Source organism: Ascidiella aspersa, chromosome 9, assembly GCF_963924565.1.
Source record: "Ascidiella aspersa chromosome 9, kaAscAspe10.2, whole genome shotgun sequence".
In the NCBI taxonomy this organism is placed as follows: Eukaryota; Metazoa; Chordata; class Ascidiacea; order Phlebobranchia; family Ascidiidae; genus Ascidiella; species Ascidiella aspersa.
This window is the reverse complement of record NC_139455.1, coordinates 15,768,180-15,790,745: the sequence shown is the minus strand read 5'-3', so window position 1 is coordinate 15,790,745 and position 22,566 is coordinate 15,768,180. Positions and strand designations below refer to the sequence as shown.

The following is a 22,566-nucleotide window of genomic DNA, read 5'->3' as shown; positions in this document are numbered from 1 at the left end:
GCAGAGTATAATAGAACTATAAGTACGATTGTTCACTTATGTTGGGCTCAAATTGGCATATAGTGGTAGAAATTGTGCCATGATATTTTTAGGGCGCCGCAATCTTAAGAATCACTTGATTGTACAAATGGTTATATTTTGTGATTTTTACTGACCAGCGATAATGGCACCCTCATAATATTACACCGGGAGTACCTTGGCAGGGTACTTACAGAAAAATATTTGTCGTAAGTCTTACAACTCTGCTCCTAAATTTTAAATTATTTTCTTATTAAGGCCCCGTTATCCTGTAAGTGAACTGTAAATAATAACAAACAATTTTACCTTGAGCATTTACGTAAGTTGAAAAATTAAAAATATAATTACTTGGACAAAACTTCTTGTAACAAGGTCTTGTTTCCACTCTTGGTGACGTCATTCTAACACGTGACTGCTTACCCTCGCCGCATGTCACACTACAGCGCGTCCACTTGCTCCATGACAGACTTTTGCTCTTTCTAAGGTGCTCAGCTGAAGCTACTGCAAAAATATATATTTTGTATACCAATTTATACTCTACAGAAAGATTTAGTTTCATCTTTAAAGATGGTTATTTACATTGTTATCTCTAATTTTTTTTCACTTAGTAGACAATGTTATTGTGCTTCAAAGTTTAATCGTTTTACTCACAAAAAGTACATCCAGCAAGAGATGACAGCATCAGGGCAAAAACCAGGCAACTTTGTGAATGAAGCATCTTGCCACTCATAATGTTAAAATGAATTTCAGCCTGCGATAAATGACAATTAACCGCCAATCAACAGAATCTTTCTAATGCTTTTGGATGCTCTTTGTAACATTTATTCGCTACAACGCAAATGATTTTATACGTTTCCAATCTGGGTATTTTGAGAGTCGGATGGACCCAGATCGCGCCTGTTTTTCTAAAAGCAAAACCACCAGTTCTGCTTTTTCGCGCACTTTGCCGCCCGCTTAGTTTTCGATAGTTCACATTCACATCGTGATGCTTCCTGCACTCGTAATTTGTAAGGGTTTGAATTTATTTTCGAACGAAATTGGAAGCAAATAAATCAAAATCGTGGAAGTTGGGCGGATGATGCAACATTCGTGCCGTTAAATTATGACAGTTTTCCAATTACGCAACACGCCGATAACTCGCGATCACTAGAACCTCAGTTTAGAGCTTGTTACTTTTTATTTAACCCACACTATCAACAGTATCTTCATCTCGCTAAGGTGGTGAGTCTAATTTTTAACACCTCAAGTTTTGTTAAAACATAACTTACACCCGCCTGGTGTAAGAGTTTACAATCCAAAATTTTACAACGTTTTATTCCACTTCGATACAATTTTGGAACCCCTCGTTGACAAATTTAGTTTACGTCACAACATGGAGTCTATATAATGACCCCTTCGAAATTCGAAGTTCAATCGCCTTTTAAATACAAATGTTTTGCCAACCTAATCTGCTAAAAAGTTTAAGGTACGGAAATTGTCAAAGGGAATGCATAAGAAAGCAATTTTATGTATGTTAATATGTTTTTTATGTTTCTTGAAAAAAAGTACTAACCATAGAAGTAAGCCCACATACCGCATAGCACATCGATTCTACAATTTGTTTGAACGAAAGATACTATTAAACTATTATAGTTTTGAAACCCAAGAAAAACAGTCTGGTCCTACCCCATTTTAAGGTAGGCCCACAAAAATCAACTGCAAGTAATTCCACAGGAAGAAATCTTATTTAAGAATGGTTTAAAAATCTCGAGGCAAGCAAACATCTCTATGACCTAAGCCCCTTACAGCTAATGAATGGTAAACACATGGCCAACACCCTTTATTAAAATCTACGACTCCCATAGAAAATCAGGGCCAATAATAAATACTATTCTATCGACTATAATCTGTCTTCAATATCAGAGAAGGTTTTATCTAATTCTGTAGGGTAAGAGGCATATCAAGCTAAACTTGTTTCCTTTTTACATTTACGTAAGCTCCAACTTCTTCATTCCCATTTCCCCGTTACTCAATACGGTCGACTGCATCCTTCCTGTTCTTTTATATTTGTCCAACTCATACCGATGAACGTTGACAACTAATGGTTTTACTTTAACCTAAACCGAATAAACCGACTGTGCGCTTTCGAATTTCATAACGCTTTGGACAAACATATTTCGGCCTGCCTAGGCCTCACTTCCCCTGTCTGTCTTTTTCCGATAACTTGGAAGCCAATTGTTAGAAATAAAAGCCCGCTCATGATTGCTGGCATGTACGCTATGTACGCGCTTTAAATTTGGTTGGCTGTGAACATTATAAAACAGAAATCGTTTGGTGTTTAATAATAATGAGAAGCCAAAGTACAATTTGAACAACTTTTTGACTTAGATGTGAGTGATACTTCGTTGTTGTCTTTTGTCCTATAAGATTAACATAAAAATATAGCAGAATTACATCTATTATACAGGAAGTACCAATCATACTCATTAAAATCTTTTATTACCAAACTTAACTAGTAGCGGTTTACTGGGGGGACGTGAAGGGTTTGCAAGGAGCGCTCTACAAAAAAAATAAATCAACGTTTTCTTACACTAATATCTGTTTTATCTCTTTTTAATTTTGTCAAGGGTGCGCGGCTCAAAAAGTTTAAGAACCCCTCATAAATAGGATTGGCTCAAATAACATTCATACTCGGCCCTCAAATACTCTCTACATCTGAAATGAACTACTTGAATACCATATTTAGCAACAGTTTTAATAACAAATCCTCGTTAATGCTGTTTTTATCAAAGATGTCAATCAGAGATAGATGTAAAAGTGCGTGTAGAGATTACTATTGGATACATCGCAATGCGCAGTCTGTCCATTTTTTTAGCTAAACATTAAAAAAATTAAAAAGCAAATATCGCAAAAACCTGTTAGAAAAATACGACAGTTTCAGAATCAGCGCCGAAAACCCATTAGGAATTAACTTCTCACTTAGCACGCAAAATTAAAAAAAAATTCTATTCAAAATTTGCTGTTGACGAGTGTTAAACTGGATCATCGCTGAACAAACAAAACTTATTAGACGTTTCTTACCTTTTTACGCGTTTTTTCATCACTTCACTGGTTTATTTTGTCACCTGTGTTTTAAGTGCTTCAGGTTTATCTGCACCTTGTCCTAATGGTGGCTCGGTCACTGTAGAAAGCCAAAAAGAGGACACCAAATTTAAGTACCTGTTTTTAATCGTTTACCATCCATTGTTTGAATTTTTAAACAAACGATTTGCAAAGCCAAACATATCGAGTAAATTGACATGTCTCTTGCGCGTAATCTAATAATGAATTGTAGAATTCTGTTTTGAAATTGAACTACAATAAAATAATGGTTTCACGTTTTTTTTCGGTGAATCATATAGTCTGCAGCTTCGCGGCCCACCATTGCCGGACGACTATTTACTAAAAAAAAAACTTGTGTTAAGGAAGTGCAAACGGTCGTGATTTCCTAGAAATCAACTATCATGTCGTCAAACATAAGCAAGGTGTCTCACTTTTCCCGATCTTTTACGTAAAATAAATTAACCCGCCTCGTACGCTTAGCTCTACCGCCCTCATACGTTTAGTTATTCCGATATAATCCGGGTTGAAGCCGACTTTATGAACTGGTTTTGGGTTAATTTTTTCCGAACCGTAACCGAACCTGAACCATTATTTGTAAGATTTTAAGGAGCTAGACCGCAACTAAACCGAATAAAACAACATGAACCTTAACCGAACCCGAATTTGTAAACAAAAGCGGTTTACTCTAGCATGACGTCACAACTATTGATTAAATAAAACGATGATTTTTTTTCAGATTTTCAATAATGATTTTCTTTTTTTTTAATACGTCACGTAACTTAGATTAAATGACTTGAATTCAAAGATAATTCTCTAAATTTATTGACCCACATTTTTATATTTAACGCAACTTATATTGTATCCGAACCGGAACTTTATGAACCGGTTTTGAAATAACGATGGTCGAACCGAAGCTGAACCGGAACTTTTAAGTTGCTCAAAAAAAAAAAATCCTTGAGACCGTAACGAACCTGAACCGGAAAAGTCAAACGGTTAGACTCCCTGCTTTATTTACAATACAATGGTATAAACGTCTTGTGTACGATTTCAATTAGCCGACTATATCACAAATTGGGCGCCGCTTAGTGTAGTTTGAACCTGACGAAGTTACAGCCATTTTAGTCTGGTAATTATTCGTATCACTATGCTCTGTTGTTGCTGTTAGCCAGTAAGTGAACAGTTTGAAAATATTTACAGAAACACTTCGTTTAATAGTTATAATATTTCCAGATTCATTCACACAAGTTGCCTGCGAGTCAAATTATATTGGTCCGTAAATCCACCAAAATCTATTATAATACAGCATAACAATTTTAGATCTTTTATAGCTAATGGTGCCGTTATAATCACCCAGTTTAGGATTAAACATAACATTAATACAACCTATCTTGTGGTTAAACCTAGTGTGGTTAAGGCGTAGCCTACTACAGAAATATGCCGAAGATTTTAATGTTCTGCATTTGGCAATAGGTTGTCTATTACTTGTCATTTACAGACCACGATCAAATTTTGATATTTCTTTCTGTTTGTTACCCGTGAGTATTTTAAAACTTTCGTTTTAAATTCAGCAAAAGAAAGGAAGTATTTACTTGAAGCCAGCATAAAGGTTTGGTCAAATAAAAAATGAATTTTTTTTTTGGGATTTTTACTGTTATGTTGCGTTTAAAGTTTAAATTACACCGCTAAAGTACAAAACTGATGCAAAACAGTACAAAGTGAAAAACGGAATTAAACTACTTTGTTAATTAAAGTTACATATTGCAAAAGGAAACATTTAACCATCAATCTGGAATAGGTCTTTTCAAGTTCAAAATATTGAAGTAACAAAAGGTCCACGAGCGTAGGCCTACTTAAATTGTATTTGAATCACATTTATATACGATGCACTGCAAAAAGTATTTTTATCTTTATTAGTGTGGTATTCCACATTATGGGATAAATTAGTGCCAATGTAATTTCATGCAAAAATTTATATTCTGTTTGGTAATTTTTTTCCAAAAAGTAATTATAAAGGGTAGTGTAGGTTTACTTTCTTTATATACTCAAGAACAAATACCTATACGCAAGAAAAAGTGCAAAAATTATTAAGGAAGTGTTAACCTATGCACATAAAACTTATTATAGCCTAAAATTTGTTTTAGGTAATAATTTGCTTTTTCTTTTGATTTACCTTTTTTTAGTTTGAATTATTAAACGAAAAAACAAGTATTGGTTTTATATACATATTTGATAATGCGCAAAAAATAATTACAATGAATAAAATTAAAGCTAAACAATTAACGATGTTATCCACATCGTTATGTTTTTTTATCAAAAATAATAAAAAAAAACTAAAGAAAATTGGTTTTAATCATGACATTTCACAGCGAAACAACATAAAATAACATTTTCCTAAAAAATAGTAATTATCGGAAATAAGAGACTTCGCGCGCGCAAGGCTTTTGAATTTAAGAAGTTAAGGCATTTTTAATGCAGCTCAACATTAATAGGTATAAATTTAGAAAAAACCTTTTGAACATAATTTCTATTCTCAGGCGCGGAATTTTGCTTGTCAATTCCTAACAAAGTTAGCAATTTATTCATATTTTTAATTTTAGAAAGTGGGTTGTTTATTTATCAAACTGGGGTTTGGTCAAGATTTTATCGTTTTTCGAACTTTGCTGCCGGTAGCTACCCTACTGTTTTATAGGTTTTAGTTTTGGGGACGCAAGGGCGTAAACGTGCGCAGTCATGTTTGTTTAACCTAGACTGGCGTCGTCATCAGCTTAATTAAGTTACATGACGCTACATCTTCCATTCGATTTTCGCCTCGTGGAGGCCTCTTTGTGGAGGGCAGTCACCCTATTTTTCCGAGTGTTTTCGAAGCTTCTTATCTCCTTTAAAACGTGGAGAAAAACGTCCTCGACTTCACAATGGTCCCGGGCAGATGTTTCTATAAAGCGACAATGTGGCCACTTGGCGGCGCACTGTGATGCCAGGTCTTCGTCTACTTGTCGTTCCGCTTCGGCGAGATCTCGCTTGTTTCCCACAAGAACGATTGGAACTTGTTCGCTGCAATTACACACTTACACGCTTTACCTTTTCGTCGTACAATTTAATTGATTATTGATTAGGTATTTTAATATTATTTCAAGGTTTAACAATTTTACACACTCAAGTGTAACATGCATAGGCCACCTCAGATGCAAGAGGTATTGTCCTAAGGCAAAGTCAACCAACTAAGGCTGGAAATGTTTTTTACACCAACAAAATATTTTTTATTGCCCTGAGTAAGTTCGACAGAATGCTTAAAAGAAAACTATCTCACATTTTTTCCATCGACGCAAAAAAAGTACAGTAATGATATAACTTTTTTGTTGTTTATAAACAAGAATTCAAGTAAAAAAGTTGAACTTAGCGCGATTTTACACAGGCAATACAATACAGTATTAAAATAGATGTTACCAATAGCCGAAGCTCTTTTAGCGATTTGGTTTAATAGACGCCGTTCAGGGTGACACAGAACAGCTTGTGCATGTCGAATATCAAACTGACTATTTAATTAGCAAATTTATATATATATAGGTTAATAATAAATTGCAAAGCCAAAAAGGTCGAGTAGATCAATATCAATACGAGCTTATATCATCTTCAGTTAATGTGTTCATAATCAAAGATGATGACAAGACAACATAATCAAGATGATGTCGATCTACTTGACCTTTTTGGCTTTGCAATTTATTATCAAGCTACATTACAGATCCGTGTATAGTGTGCCCAAGTATATATATCTATATATAATATATGGAATGCTAAACGTTTTGCATTGTCACTCGGTATCAGTGTCCCACAATTGCCGGCGTGCTAGCAGGCCTTATAGTGGCCTTACACGCCTGTCATCGGGAGTCAGACACAACGCGCAGCCCTGTTTGTCTCACGTGTATTTGCTCCTGACGATTTGCTCGCGGATCGACTTGACGTCCTCGAAGGTGGTCGGGTCCAGGATGGAGTAGACCAGAATGAATCCGTCGCCGTTGCGGATGTACATCTCACGCATTTGCGTGAACTGGTCCATGCCGGCGGTGTCGACCAGCTCAAGCAGAAACTGCTCCCCGTCAACCGACACCGTCTTCTTGTGGATCTCCTCGATTGTTGGCTCGTAACTGCGCGACGCAAATGTTTTTAAAACTTTACAACTACAATGGCAAATAAATTGTGCCAAATGTATAACGAAGCCACAATTCGTGCGCAAGTAATCACAGGTTATGTTCATCAGGGCTGTGGAGCCGAAGTCGGAATCCGGACTCCGCAGAGTTGGTTAATTAATCGGGACTCGGGTAAGAAGACCACGTAAAACTCTCTGAGTGCAGAATCCGACGTGCGCATGTGCAGTAGCAAATTTTGAATCTGATATGGCCGCCAACAGTAAATTGTAAAGGTGGAATAGTATATATAGAATCTTTTTTAATCATGTAAAGTGGGTGGATGAATTCTATGACACCCATATGAGTGGGTTGCTGATTTTTCAATTTATTTTATTTAAGTAAATGGGTGAAATACAGGCTGAAGAATTGGAGTCGGACTAGAGACTCGGTGTCGGACTCGGGGCATTTTAACCAGCTTAGCAGCCTTGCTTGTTGCTGTCATACTAGGGTGCGTCAATTTGATTGAGCTGAAGGCGCTTTGATGGCAAACTTAAGCCCAACATCGACTTTATCGCGCGTAGATCATAAAGCAGAAACGAGACAAATGTAAATCTTGACAAAAATATTGTTTGCAGTGTTACTGGCCGCCGGCCGGCCTGTTTTTTAGTATTTACGAACAAAATGTTCACCCATACATTTTAGTTCTTTTTGGCATATTTAACTATATCTTAAAACCCATAGCAGACGTTTTTCATTGAAGCTGTATATAATTTTTAACTTTTTCAAAGGGATAAGTTAATGTTATACTAGACATAAAACAAAAAACCTAAAAAATATGTAGGGATGTTTTTATTCGCCTATATGTAACCTAAGCGTACGGGTGTCAAGTCATTTTCTTGGTTCTTTTGTACTGGCAGTGCGTTGACAGGCACCAATTATAACGTTGTCACGAACTGCGAACGTTTTCACACTGTTCCACTTCCTGCTGTCACATACCTAGCTTTGAGTCACCTTTACATGTGACTCAGCAGTGGCCTAGAGAAATTAACTTGCGGATGTGGGCAATTTGTTCGTAGAAAGGTTGTTACAAACCAGTTGGGGAAGTTTACATTTTGTTATAGTCCGTTTGTCGCATTGGTCACGTCTATAATTTAAATTGATCACACGTACACAATTAGTGTTGAAAGAACGTTTTTTTTTGTGTGTTTTTAACAATTATTCAGACTTCCAACAAAAAAGTGTATACTGGATGTAATGAAACTGTTATAAAAGAGTCTATGGGTTTTGCCTCTTATTTCGTTTTTTGTTTCTTGTTGTACTATCGTTTTAGAGATTTTAGTATTATCTCAGGGTTTCCAACATTTCCATGTTAAGCAACTCCTATTTACAAAAAATAGGACTAAACCTTTACTGGTAGTTTGCCACCAAATGAAGTGGTAATAGTGTAAATCTTATCTTAACCTTTTAGTTCGCCATGGTTATGACATTCTTAAAAAATTATATATATAAATCCGAATGCATCCAATGACTCCCTGGAAATCTTCCTATGAACTCCCAGGGATTCGCCAACCCCAGGTTGAGAACCACTGCTACGAAGAGTAACATATAAATCAATAAATACGTAGCTCTAATTACAAAATCCGAAATGTAGAATAGTTAGTTAAACGGTAATGTCCTGTCTTAATTACGCAGCCTTCTTGACCATATAAAGAAGATATGCTGGCTGTTTATTAGAATAAGACAAATTACTAAAACAAAAAAAAATTACACGAATTGAACTAAACAACATAAAAGTACAAAAATATACTTAGAAAAAAACTGATTTCTTTAGATTAACAGATTGTAAAAACGGCGACCACCAACCTAAATGTTGTGCTAAAATTGTAGTTACCAGGGGCTATTTAAATAATATACATCGTTTAGCGCTACCTAATAGCATGTCGAAGTAACCGCAATGTCCCGACTCAGGGAACGTCCCATAAGGGCAGACTTCTCTACATAACCTCAAAAGATTGTTGAAAATGTATGTTTCGTTTATAGAAAGTTAAATCGAATTTAGTAGCTGCTCATGCATATGCAAAGTGAGGTATTAAACTTTGGTCATTCTTACTGATGATTAAAACGATTGCGGACATGCGGCCAAATGTAATTGCCCTTAAAGTGTGGAATCCCGGATTAGTGTGTGTGTGTGTGGTTGTGCATGTTGAAAGAGTTGTCGTATCTCATTAGGCATTGTACGCTAATCATTTGCGTAGACAAAAGTTGTATGTTGTTATAGAACACGATTGATTAATATAACGTAAGAAATTCCCGAGAATGTTGTGTTTATATAATAGAACAGGGGTTCTTAAACTTTTTTCACCGCGGGCCCCAAATTTTTTCTTTTGGTTAGGGTGGACCCCTGTAGGCAAGAAATTTTCAAAAATGACGTCATAAATTGACGTCACAATTAAATATCCTGTCAGAAAAATGCTGGTGATAAAATAGAGTCTGACATTCAGTGGTAAAACGTTTTATTTTTAATTATACTCTTTTTTTTAATTTGATTACTTTTTAAACACACACTAATATTTCAATTTGGCCTTCATGGACCCCCTGAAATTAGTTCACGGACCCCCAAGGGGTCTACGGACCCCAGTTTAAGAACCCCTGTACTAGAATAATGAAATCACCGCTCGATATTACTAAATCGTTATGGTAACCCCAATCTATATAGCGCCTATGTACATAGACATAAGTAAGACTAAGAGTTAGGCACTGGTGAAATTATGCCGGAACCGTCCAAAACGGCGTTCCGATACAATAAGTTTTGCAGCTACGCCATACTGGTATGACAAGGTTATTTCTTACGAGGGTGTGTACCTTTTTTACCAGCCCATAAATGTGTGTAATTAGAGCTAGCAGAATAATCTTCTAAAAGAAATAGTCAAAGTCATAAGGCAAATGTGCGGCTACCGCTTACACCAGTCTTATAGCTACTGTAGTTGGCTATGACTATACTGTAGTTGGCTGCCATCAAAACGTCCATAAAACCACTTATGATGCTTTAACTCAGGTTACTGAGTTGAAGCCACATGAAATGCTTATGATGCAATGTTTCAGTCATGATTGAATTGAAAATACTTGAAAAATGAAATGAAAAAAGTTCGTTTGCGCAAGATTGAATCACCATAGAGCGACCCATTTTTTGACGTTGCGCGACCCATGTTTGGGTCGCGACCCATACTTTGAGAACCATTGCGTTATAACGTAATTTTTTGATGTCATCTGTGAAATATTTTGAAGCGTTTCGATGAGAAAATTATCCATCGTTGCGGTAATAAAATCCTTCTACTTTCACCCCAAGGGTCGGAAACTGACTTTTTCGATTTAAAATTAGAGTACTTTATGTTGTTTGGAAAATCACCACTTTGTCAAAATATCTTAACATAACTAAGTTTCGGCTTTGTGAAGACAGCTGGATTTTTACCTTATAGTCAGCATTATAGTCTTTTGCAGACCTAAGCTGTTCGATTTTGATTGTCATTTAGGGCAAGAGATTTATTTATAAACGATATAGCGGCAATAAGCGCTTGATGGGAACAAAACAGTTTCGGAAACCATATGACTTTGTGGTTGATTGGTTTTCCGTTAAAGCCAACGCATTCAATGTACGGGGTTCTATATATGGCCTAGGTCGGACCTTTTTGGAAAATGTATGTTCTGGAATATAATACACGGGTAATTAGTGACAGCAACAATATTTGGCCAAGCTAATATTTTCGGTGGCGATTTAGCATTTTTGTACATATGTCTATCTCGAACAGGGTTCTTAAACTTTTTTTACCGCGGACTCCTAAAAATATTTTTTGCTTCGCATGGACCATTGTCAACGAATTTTTAGACATGACGTAATAAATTGACGTCACAATATCAATAGACTTCATAAATCTAATTGTTTCGGCCAAAAAATGTAAAATAAAATGAAATCGAAATACATTCAGTGCAAAATCGTTTCATTTTTAAGTAAATCTTTTATTTATAAAAAACATTGATTGCTTCTTGATGATCACTAATAGTTCAAGAAACCTTGGTGAACCTCTTAAAACAAGCTTACGTACCCCCAACGGGATCATGGACACTGTTTAAGAACCCCTGATCTAAATCCTTTAGATTAGTTTGATTATCTATATAGTTCAAAAACAGAAATTAGAAAAATACCAATCGCCAAACTTACTTTTCCTCAAACTTCTCTTGGACGAACTGAGTGGTCATGGAGGTCTTTCCTACTCCGCCAGCTCCCAACAGGACGATTTTGTAATGCCGCATCGCTTTACCGGGTCGCTTACTTGTTTTCCATTTTTATTATTCAAATTTAGTTAAAAGAAATTAACACTGTGGCACCAAACCTTAAACAAAATAAGTCAAAACATTTAAAACATATTTCCAAAACAAATGCAGGAGGCCGAGACCCGTTGAGAATAAAAGCAGACAAGGATAAAATAAACTCCTTTCCAAAGATCTATATACTGTTTACTTCGTGCTTCACCAGGGCTAGCATAAAATACCACCACAGTGAATGGCCATTTTCCCGTGGAATTTTGCGAACAAACGTACGACAACACAAGATTGATTGTTCACCGCCCGTCGTGACTTGACTACAGTTTTTGCCTAAAACGATATATCTTGTTATGCACAGTAGATTTCTTTACATTTCGTATCTGCAAATTTAAAGTGGAAAAATTCGTTTTTTTTTTCTTGTCTCTTCTTAATTATAAAACAATTTAGTTTTTCTTTAGGTTGTGTTCGACTTGATTTGAGTGCTGTAAACAACTAAGACAAACAACAATAAAAAATCATTTTTCTCACACTAAAAAATTAAACTGACCTGCCAAGGTTATTAACAGTTATCAGCCTATAGAAGACAAATGTGTAGTTCACTTATTTCCCCCTTTCAGATTTTCTTTTATGATTAGCGTGAAACATCAAATTCATTGCGTAAACTGCGAAGACAGAAACCGTTTTAACAAAAACGCAACTTATGGAGTTTTCGAAAGTGAATAAATTTTAAGAATCGAAACCGTGCGGTAACACTTCGCACACTCATACGTCGTGCTATATACAACATTCTTTAACCGTGACTAACTGTTAATGGAGAAAAATACAAAATATTGTTTCAACATAACAAAACGTCATATTTTACTGTTTTCTGACATTAAAGGGTGATACAAAAAAGCCGGAAGTGGCATATTTGTGACCCTTTAGCCGGAGAATTCCACCACACAAAACAATGAGGCATTTAGTGAATCACAGGTTATTAAGGCTAATGCGAGATTCTTTCATTTCACCATAGTGGAAAAATACAATGCTTTTTATCCTGAAAAGTATTGATCAGTTATCGGAACATCGTTACATTTATTCTTATATCTCAGTAATTACAAAACAGTCGGGATAAACAGAAAATACTAATTTGTTAAAATACGCTAATGAAACCATTCGTTGGACTTCGACATTTTTATAGTTTTAGGATGTATGAAATGCTAATTGACGAAACGGATGTTCCTTGAAAGGAAATTCAGTCAGTATAGTCACGCCATAAGATTTACAGAAGTGTAATAGCAAGAAAATGTCTTGTTTAATAATATAGTTGCACTAATATAAATTTCTATACTCCGTAAAATGTTAAATCGGGCCTGCTACCTTATTCTTGCTTGAATACTAAATAACACCAAATGAAGAACGTTTAAACAAAACATTCCTTGCAAAACTTCGTTACAAATATAGAGGAGTTCTTTTCGGTCAACTTTAACGTTTTATAGAAGGTTGCCATGTTATACAGTTTGATTTAAGCATATTCGCTTCGAAGGGCTTGTTTTTCAATTTTTTAATAATGGGTACATCAGGGAACAGCCTAATTGATTTTTGATGGCCTTCTTTAGGACTTGCAATTAATTAGGGATGTAATTATGTAGCAACACAAATAGCACAACAACATGTAGGCTACACGAAAGTTTTCGCATGGTCCAGGCGTCATAATAGCATACCATAATATAACTAGTAATTTAAACTGCGCCATAGACTAATTAGCCATCCAGGGTTTTGAAACCCACTGCTCAATTAACTGCGCTTTTTAACTGAGACAAATATATGATTATACAGAAAAATCCAAATTTAGATTTTCACCGTTGTGAAACTGCAAGCCTAACACAAGCCTAACAGATTTCGGTTTCTTTCTGACCAGCTCTTTTCACCGAAACTACAAAGGGCAGCATTCCGAGCCGAAAAAAATCCGACTTCTATCGAGATGGTGCAAATGTAGGAAATCAACGACGCTCGTTGCTCGAAACACTATCGTGCTTTCAGTAACCAGCAACCCGCGTGTACTGCTCTAACTCAACGTTCGTCACACAACGCGAACACACTCCTACACAATAATTCCCTTCGGCCAGGGCCCGTTAACACGAGGGGTACGCCACTGTGAAAAATCTGATAAGGTAAGGGGGTCAAAATTGGATTCGAACGCACAACTGACACATAATTGGAATTTATATCCTATATTTTTTTTACTTTACGTTATTTTACTTCAACTTTTTTGTGACCCGAGCAACACTTTGTAGTTCCCTCATTTGTTTCTCTAAAGGAGCGAGGCGTCATTTTTGTCCGGTTATATGACAACGTCTCCAAAAATAAAAATACCACTAAATTAAAAAGTCCAGTGTTATTACACATTTGGGTGGTCATATTATGAATAGTGAGCTCATATAACGCGATTCTTGAAGTTAAATCGGCCCAATTGTCGCCCCCGCTGAAATTAGTATCTTTAACACAACAACCAATACTGTCCCTTCACAAATACCGTTATGGCAATAGTGTCCAATTATATTCTTCAAACAATGTCAGGAAAATATTTACTCGAGCGACAAAAAAGTTTAAAACCTTTTTAGCGCATTTAAGATGGTGTAAATATTTTTTAGATGGAACCAAATTTAGACGAGGTCTAGGTTTTTTTTACAAAAGCAGTTCGACCAAAATATATTTGAATCTAAACTTTTTTCAAATGCTAGCTTTGAAAAACAAACATGGTTGGCTGAAGGCCTGCGTCGCAAATGGCGCTTAGCCAACAGGAAATTACATTTAAATGACGAACCGCATGCGCTCTGACGGCATAATATGACGTCATTTTTTGGTGTACAAACATTCTTAACCAACTGTTACGTAGTATACGTTAAAAGTTTAAAACTTACTGTTTTGTAATGTGGGTAACCATCGTGCACACGACAAAGCCATGGCATTTTAGGCTTATAAAATAGTTATTTTAGATCACTGTAGAATAGACAACGCCCAATCTTTCAACAAAGTAGGAATAATTGTAACATTTATGTCTTACTCATTTGTAGGGCTGTACGCACGCTTTTGTTAATGTGTGACCAAAGTCTGATAGAAAAACACCACAAGTTCAGTTGGTCTTAAAAGCCTTGTGGTTGAAATGTCCTATAGTCAAACATTCTGTAAAATGTAGAAACTGGCAGTGGCGTATAGGTGGATAATTTGCAGCTCAAGACAAACTGACAATTTGCTACACGTCTGGCAAACCTAGGGAAGTCCAGTTAACAGATTTCGTCACTTATCAGATTGTTTTAAGCTTAGGCGATAAACCATTTGCAACACCTGGCTGAGTCCTCTGGATGAACAACTTGACTTTTAAAACAGCATTTAAAAAAGTAGTCACCACTAGTGCAACACGATTTCATCTTAAATATAACTATTTCTTTAATGACAATCAAACAAGGCGTTATAAAAAACAACCTTGTTGGTAAAATCATACTTGGTAAAAGGTTAAATCCTCGCTATAAATAAAATCATCCGAAATAGAAGTTAAAGTCCCCCGTTGAAACCGCACGACATTCGAACACAACTTTAAACTAATCAGAAAACTTACAAGGCAGGAATTTAGTCCATGTTTTCTCATGGGTATACTAAACAATGGCCTTTTTTGAAAAGCTGCCAAAAAAATCGTACTCAAAGCACTTTTTAATTGGATAAATACTACAGGCCTTGCTGCTCAGCTGAATAAACAAAATAATTGCAAAATTCAAATTACACTTGGTTATCGCAATTATAGCCAAAAAGAATGGTCGAACTTACTTTAAAGAAAATTCACTTAGGCCTGTACGTTAGGCGACTTTACATTAGTTAGTATAACCCTTCACGTCTAGCTTACTGCTGCACTCGCTTTCTACCCTCAATTGGACTCAATAAGTGTGTGACTGACGGCTCCCAGTATTGTTTATTAACGGGCATCCTGCTAGAAGCGTCGCATCCGTTCTTGTTATTCAGCCATTTGGCTTTATGCACCAGAGAAACGAAGGTTTTACAGTCCGCCGTTTTTGGAAAATCAAAGTACTTTCAACAATCACATGCAATTATTGTGTACCTAATATAAAGTAGGCCTAATCCTTAAAAATATTTGACCCATTACCTTTCGGGTTATTGTAAAATAATACAACGGAATAGTCCACTGGCGCATATTGTGTTTCGAATGTGAATTCCAGTAGGTCAAAGTCCTTTTGGGCCCAGGGGGTGGGGTTTTTATTCATGCCAAATGTTACTTTATTTTTTAGATATCGACTAAACTTTACGATTTACAAAGTAACTTTCACTTATGAAACATACTATATGTGGTCTGGTGGTGATTTGCCTACTGACTCTGAACGCCACAGTGGATTCAATATGTAGTTTTGCGCAAAATAAATACAAGAAAGTGGCCACTTATCACGTACACTGGGAGGTAGGGATTTTATTCAGTAGGATTTCTAAATTTGCACCGCAGATGTATATGAAACAAAATCGTATATGATTACAAAAACAAATTAAAAATAGGCATGTTGTTATGCTTTGACAAGTTACCTTAAAGAATTGTCGGTTACTTCGTCTTTTTGCTCAACAAATTTCATAATTCACTTCATTTTGGTGTGAAAATAAGCATAAAATACCCATTGTGCGATATAAGCCTTGCAAGGAAAATTTAACAAATACCGAAGGCATTTGAGAGCTAAGGCACCGACTTAGAGCTAGTACAGACAATAGACATTTTACGATGTAAAAACTCTGGTTATAAAACTTTCCCCAAATGTTGCATAACTCTGCAAACGCTTCTTTGCAAACTCTTATTTTGTTTATGTTTAAAATCGCTCCTTTCTGTATCGTTGCTGTTCTTTTCTAAAACCTAAAGTTAAACGAATAATAATGATGCTTTGAATCAAGTCAAACACTGACACTACTGTATTCTGCTGTTGGTATACCGTGAGCTGTTACGCTTTCTTTTTAGCTTAAACATTAGCAGTAATTAAACGAAGTAAAAAGTCATCGCTGTTAGTAGCAGCTAGAGTACAAAACTAAGCAGCCCAAATCAGCGGCAGGCTAGCACGTTTGCCGAGAGGAAATTCGAATGTTAATCATGGGCGTCTTGAGCCGCCTGTCAGTAAAATCTAGGCCGGATAACATTAACATTTAGCCCGGCATTCTTACTAACCTATATAATGAATACAAAGCAGTAGTTGACTTTTGACAACAAAACAGTTGGGTTATACCTAATTTTTCTTTGTTTGGGACACAGCTTTATTTGGTAAAATTTGTTTGCTATTCCTCAAACGGCCAGTCACAAATATGGTGTAGGTGTCAGTTTCGCGCTGCCAGAATCTTTTTACCATTTAGGCTTTTCTTGGGGCTGTTTCGTCAAGGATACGCAGTAGTCATAACTTTAATTGTTTCTTTAATTGGGTTACGCCGTACCCCCATGGGTACGCAGGAGTCTTTCGGGAGTACGCGAAAAAATTCATTTAACTGGTACTTTAAATTTATTCCACAACCTTCATTCAAAGCAATCTTTTGTGACGATCGCGCAAAAAGTTTTGGACGCTCTTTGGAGTAATTACTGTCTGAGTGAGAGTAACAAATGAGCATTTGAATTGCTTTGTGACAGTACCGACCACAACTGCGTTAACTAAAGAGTTTCAATTTATGTCTACAGTTTATATAAGCTCGGATTATTTAGGAACAGTCGGCACACAGGCTCTAATCAGCCTAAAACTTTAATTGTTTTCAAGGGATACCGGTACTCCATACATGCAGTTAATTTGAAACTGTGCGCAGCTTAAAAATGCTGGAGAATCCCTGAATTGAGGTATGCTATTTCCTTCTCAGACCTATATAGGCCTATTGTTCTCAGACCTATAAATGCCTATTTGGCTTTTTGAGGGTTTCTCTGTAGAAAAAGGTAAAAAGAAAAAGCGAACCCATACATTCACACTCATATATATAGTAACTTTACGCCCAAACTGGGAAGAAATAGTTGAGAATTAACATTTGGGTAAACATAATCTAGTTTACCATCACTTGTAAACATGAAATTAATAACAGACCTATTGTATAAGGATTTTTTAAGACCTTCCTGTATTTTTCCCAATGTTTCGGACCTTGCTTTTGCAAGTTTATAAGCTAATGCTTAGCAATTCGAAAAGCTTTCAACTCTTATTTTTATTTTGGGTGTAAAATCTGAATGACTAGGACAGGTGTTAATACCAGCACCTAATATTATCTAAAAGGAAGTTATTAACATCTTGTGCAGCTTCTATTTGCCATGTTGATATATAGCTCATTTTTGGCCCTAGTTGTGGTTATTAGTGGGTAAGGTTTGGGTTAGAAAATGGGTTAGTGTTAAAATTTTTAGGGGAGTTAGTGATGTCTTTAGGGGTAGAGTTTTGGGTAGAAAGTATCGCTTAGGCCTGATTCTGACCATTTAGGTCTTATTCCGACGGATTTAGGACTTATTGCGATTTAGACAGTCCTACGACCTTTAGATATTAATAGTCCTATTTTGGTCTAATACCGAACTGTGTTTTATTCCGACGTTGATGTTGTTCTGATCTAGGTCTTATGGCTGGAGTCGTTGCAGAACACCTAAAATGTTTGTTTGTTTACTTAGGGCAATAAATTAATCAGGTTTCTAGGTTTCTATTTCCGCGCCTATAAAATAAAGTGAAAAAAGGAGAACGTTACAGTCGACTGCACGCGTCGCGGTACGGTGACCAGTCAACAGTCGTAGTAGCTCTGCTCTGCCTACGAGAGTTTTGTAACTTGAGATAAGCATTTCCAATCAAGCAACCATTCATCAAAGTCTTAATCGTACTAACTAACGCGTTCTTCTATAAGTAAGTTTAAATACAAACGCTACAGGCAACTAAGCGTACAGATCTAGTTTGATATACAGCTGAGTTTATCAGAAGTGCCTGCTACAGTTAAGAATTATTGATTATACAATATATTCGAGATAACAGATACCCCACACAGCAGAAAACAGAGACTACGGAAATATGACCGTTGAAACCCTCAACGTGATAGTTGGAACTGCAAATGTTTCCTGAAACAAAGTGAACGTTTATAATTATATGCGTCGGCATAAATAGTCAGAAAGTTTGGTTAAGGGTAGCTTCAGAAGTTTGGTTAAGGTAAGCTTGTGAGATGACAAAACATAACCAGCTGACCACGTTATAATCCAACACAATGCATATATTACAAAAAAAGCGTACGAGAAATAAAAGTTGGTTAAACTTCATGAATAAGATTTATCTAGCGTTTAACGAATACCAACGTGTTATTGACAAATTACATCGCATAGCCTCGTGACGGCTGAAATAGTATCACGCGAAAGTGACGTCTTGTTGTTTACTCATCAGTAATCGTTTTTTCTCTATAGACAAGCGAAGCCAATGTCGACTCACGAAAAGGTTTATACAAGATCTATATATTGAACCAATATAATCTGTAAAGTTTGGTATGACGCCTTTGTCGCACATCGTTGTTTTTTCTCAATTGCCTGAAGGCGTTTTAGTAACAAATTTTACCTTGGTATGTGTATGAGACCATAAAAACAAGTTAGAGTAAGTTGTGAAAAGTATCGGTAGCGGTATAATATGAAGTAGCCTTTAAATGGACGTTATGCTTCAATAAACGATATTTGGGCTGAAAAACGAATATATAGGTGCGAATTTAAATTACTTTTTTTTTAATTGGTTCCAACACAGCCGGTAGTCAGGTGGTCCGGAGACGAGAACCCTATGTTTGTCAGTAAACAATGTTAACCTAACGCAAACGTGTAATAAGGTATGTGTACAGTTAAAGTTAGCGTAGAAGCCGCGACACATTTACCTTGGTTGATTTTAATCTATTTGACAAAACATAACAAGTTACTGCACCAAACTTAGCGGAGAGTATTTCTGCGAAGACCGTCCGTCTATATTCTGGCATACACCCTTATTGACGTTGCTATAACTTTAATGTTCGTTCTATATTTGCTCTAAATATCTTCATAAAAGTGTACAAATTTCTTCACAACTAAATTTGTACAAGTGGTGGCTAAGTCTCGCAAAAATAACTTGTTAATCATGTTTTTTTGGAATATACACGTAGACGAGGTCTTTTAGTATAGTTTTATACGTATGAAACTAATTAGTTTATACTGAATTACGCATATTTTTTTATTGATTAATTGATTTGCAAAATGAAAATTTTCCTAAAATAAAACTTTTATAAAGAATTATTAAAATTGTTTGCAATTTTTAAAGGTATTGTTAATAAATGAACAATGATTTTTGAGCTGAGAAAATTATTTTAAGTAACATTTTGTTTGTTGGTCAAAACGGAATTATAAAAAAATATATCTAATTCCACACACTTTCGATTCGAAGTGTATGTTTCCTAAATTTTGATTTAATTTAGTGTCATTTACATAAATAATCCATTTCCAGGCAAAAGACGTCACCACTCAGATTTAGAGGAATTAGGATTACAGTGCTTTTTTCCATGATGTTTGACAGATAAGTAAACCAGCTGTACCCTTGACCAAAGGCTTGGATGTTAAACGCAACTTCAACTCTTGCCACACAAAGATAGATTAACAAATCTAAAGGTTGTGTTTTTGTAGAACAAAGGTTTTTTCTGGGTGAAATCTTAAGCATTACTGTTAACATGTCTTTGGAACACATTCTGCCTTCATCGGATTTGTTTAAAGAGAACGATTTGAAGCCATGGTGGGAAAAAGTTTCGTTTTCGTGCAATCTGATTTTGATCGCCACATCTCTGTACTTCTTTACCCACTCGGACGACGACTCGTTTGTTTGTGTGGAGTCAGAATTTGAAAACTCAACAATTTCCCGTTTCAAGGACTACCACTTGGAGTACGTAAACCAAGTTTGTTTCATGCAACCGTCTCTCAACTATTTTCGAAACTTTTGGTGGCTTAATGTGGTATATGCCGTACTGATGTACCTTTACAACTGCTATTTGGAGTTCTTTCCGCATGTGGTCAACGCCGCGCGCAGTTACAAGTGGGTAAAGGATTCGAATAACACGAACAAAAGAAAGAAGCAAGGGATTCTGGGCGAAATGGAAAAATCGCATGTATTTGTTAGAACCTATCGCATCAGGAGCATTATCTGTTTAATAGCGAGCATTTCTTACTGTGCTACGATGATAACGTTTGTCAATAACCACAAGGAAGAAGAAACGGAAGGAGTGTTCACTTGTACAGCATTCAAAGATGTTACTTTCGACTGCGTTTTGCAAAATAGCGAGCGACTCGGAATTATCAGCTACATTAACATTACCATGGGGTTCGTGTTAGTTTTATGCGCGACGCGAACGCTGCTCCTTTGTAAGGTTTGTCTTTCTATGAACGACAGAGAACTGTTGGATCGTCTGTACAAACTTGCCGGGCAAGCAAAACATTTAATCGAAACGCCGCCCGAAGAACAGTCGAATTCTTCATCCCTTCATGTTGACGGTTCCGACGATGTTCCTCTTTTGGGTTAGGAGCTGAACTCTTAATTGATAACACTAGTGAGCAATCTACATGAGCATATACTATGATCTATCCCTGCTGCAGAACTACTAAACAATAATTAGGGCATACTCACAATAATCTACCAGGTGCCCTCGTAAAGTCCGCTAATTAAATCATTTGGCCAATACAGGACTCTGGTGCAAGCAAAGGGCAAGTGGCTTTACCGATTGATCCAGTTGCAGCAGACCTATAGTCATTTCTCGACCAACTGTAAGAGCGGCCGCCTCGAAAAGGCCAGAACAGATCGTAATTTTAGCCTGGCTTACTTGCACCACAATCTGATAGGTCATCTGAGTGCGACAGTAGTCTTTCCGAAGGCACCCGCAATATAAAAAAGAACTCCTTTTGTCTGACATTAGGAATACGGAAATATTGAAAACGAGTCTATTTTAACAAAATTTGAAGTATATTCAGAAGTTAAATCGCAAACAAAGCCATGCAAAAATTAGAATTTAACGTGACGTATCAACACGCAGCGGAGCATATTCATGCCCATTGTTAAACTTTCTTTGAGCATTGGAAAAGTCTGCGAACAGACCGCGCAAGTCTATAAACAGCTTAATATCCAGCCAAACAAAAAGCTGACTAAACGACTACCGGTAGTGATCTTGTGAATAAGTCCATTCGTTCCATATTATACACTTTCACATCTATCGTCGTCCTTATGACTGAATCTTAATCGACTATATTGTTTTAGTAATTTGCTATTTGTTATGGTACTACAGCTTTGTTTACGCGATGATGTTGGAATGTCATAACGAAGTATCGTAAATCCTAGTTAATTTTAGTCTTTTAATGTTTTTTAAAGCGGGAAGTCTTTTATAACGTAGTTCTAAAGCAGGAATTTCTCTTATAAGCAGTATTGTAAACAAAAGTCCCATTCAATTTTTTTTTTTTTTTTTTTTTTTTTTTCTTTTTTTTTTTTTTCTTTTTTTTCTTTTTTTTTTTTTTGTCAAAAGGCTCAAGTCAATTCAAGTCATTTGAAAATGAAGAGTGCCAATTTTTAAACCTTTTTTGCTACTCCTGGAGAAATTGCGAAAAATTATTCAGTTGAATATTGAGTATAATACACCACTTCTTTCTTCTTTGCAAATATATAATTATTTTGAGCTTTTAAAAATATTGTATTTTAGGTTAACATTTTGTTAGGTCCAACCTGTGGCGTTGACAGGAAATATAGAAAAAGTTGCGTTTATTCTAGAGTTAGCAAAAAGGACAATCGAACCCAAGCTAAATGGGAATAAGAATTGTAATTTTAATTGGGCTGCCCAGTTTCAAAGTCTTGTTGATCTTTGATAGACATGACGCAATTACGTCTAACCGGTATAAACAATGCGTTTTTCAGAAATACTTTGGCATACCTTTTATTATAGGAAGTACAACGGTAAGCACTAAACCTTTGGGCTGCAAATTTCCCTCGGACTGACCCTGCTCCTCCTCATTTCGTCGCTATGATTGGGCAAG

General features: G+C 36.1%; 1 protein-coding gene across 1 annotated transcript; it reads right to left on the bottom strand.

Moving 5' to 3' along the window:
• Positions 1–4,250: 4,250 nt before the first annotated feature.
• On the bottom strand, positions 4,251–11,605 carry LOC146133225 (ras-related protein Rap-1b-like). Its single transcript, XM_083397081.1, has 3 exons — positions 11,440–11,605; positions 7,017–7,241; positions 4,251–6,150 (listed from the first exon to the last, which is right to left on the bottom strand). Exons 1-3 carry the CDS (start codon positions 11,529–11,531, stop codon positions 5,874–5,876), a joined length of 594 nt encoding a protein of 197 aa, XP_083253207.1. The 5' UTR covers positions 11,532–11,605; the 3' UTR covers positions 4,251–5,873.
• Positions 11,606–22,566: the final 10,961 nt, after the last annotated feature.

What these genes read in the sequence shown, in the direction of transcription:
- LOC146133225 (XM_083397081.1), bottom strand. Translation starts at nt 11,531, where the DNA reads ATGCGGCATTACAAAATCGTCCTGTTGGGAGCTGGCGGAGTAGGAAAG. An exon ending in CAAGAGAAGTTTGAGGAAAA is followed by an intron (nt 7,242 to 11,439) that starts GTAAGTTTGGCG and finishes TGCGTCGCGCAG; the next exon opens with TTACGAGCCAACAATCGAGG. An exon ending in ATCGTCAGGAGCAAATACAC is followed by an intron (nt 6,151 to 7,016) that starts GTGAGACAAACA and finishes GTGTAATTGCAG; the next exon opens with CGAACAAGTTCCAATCGTTC.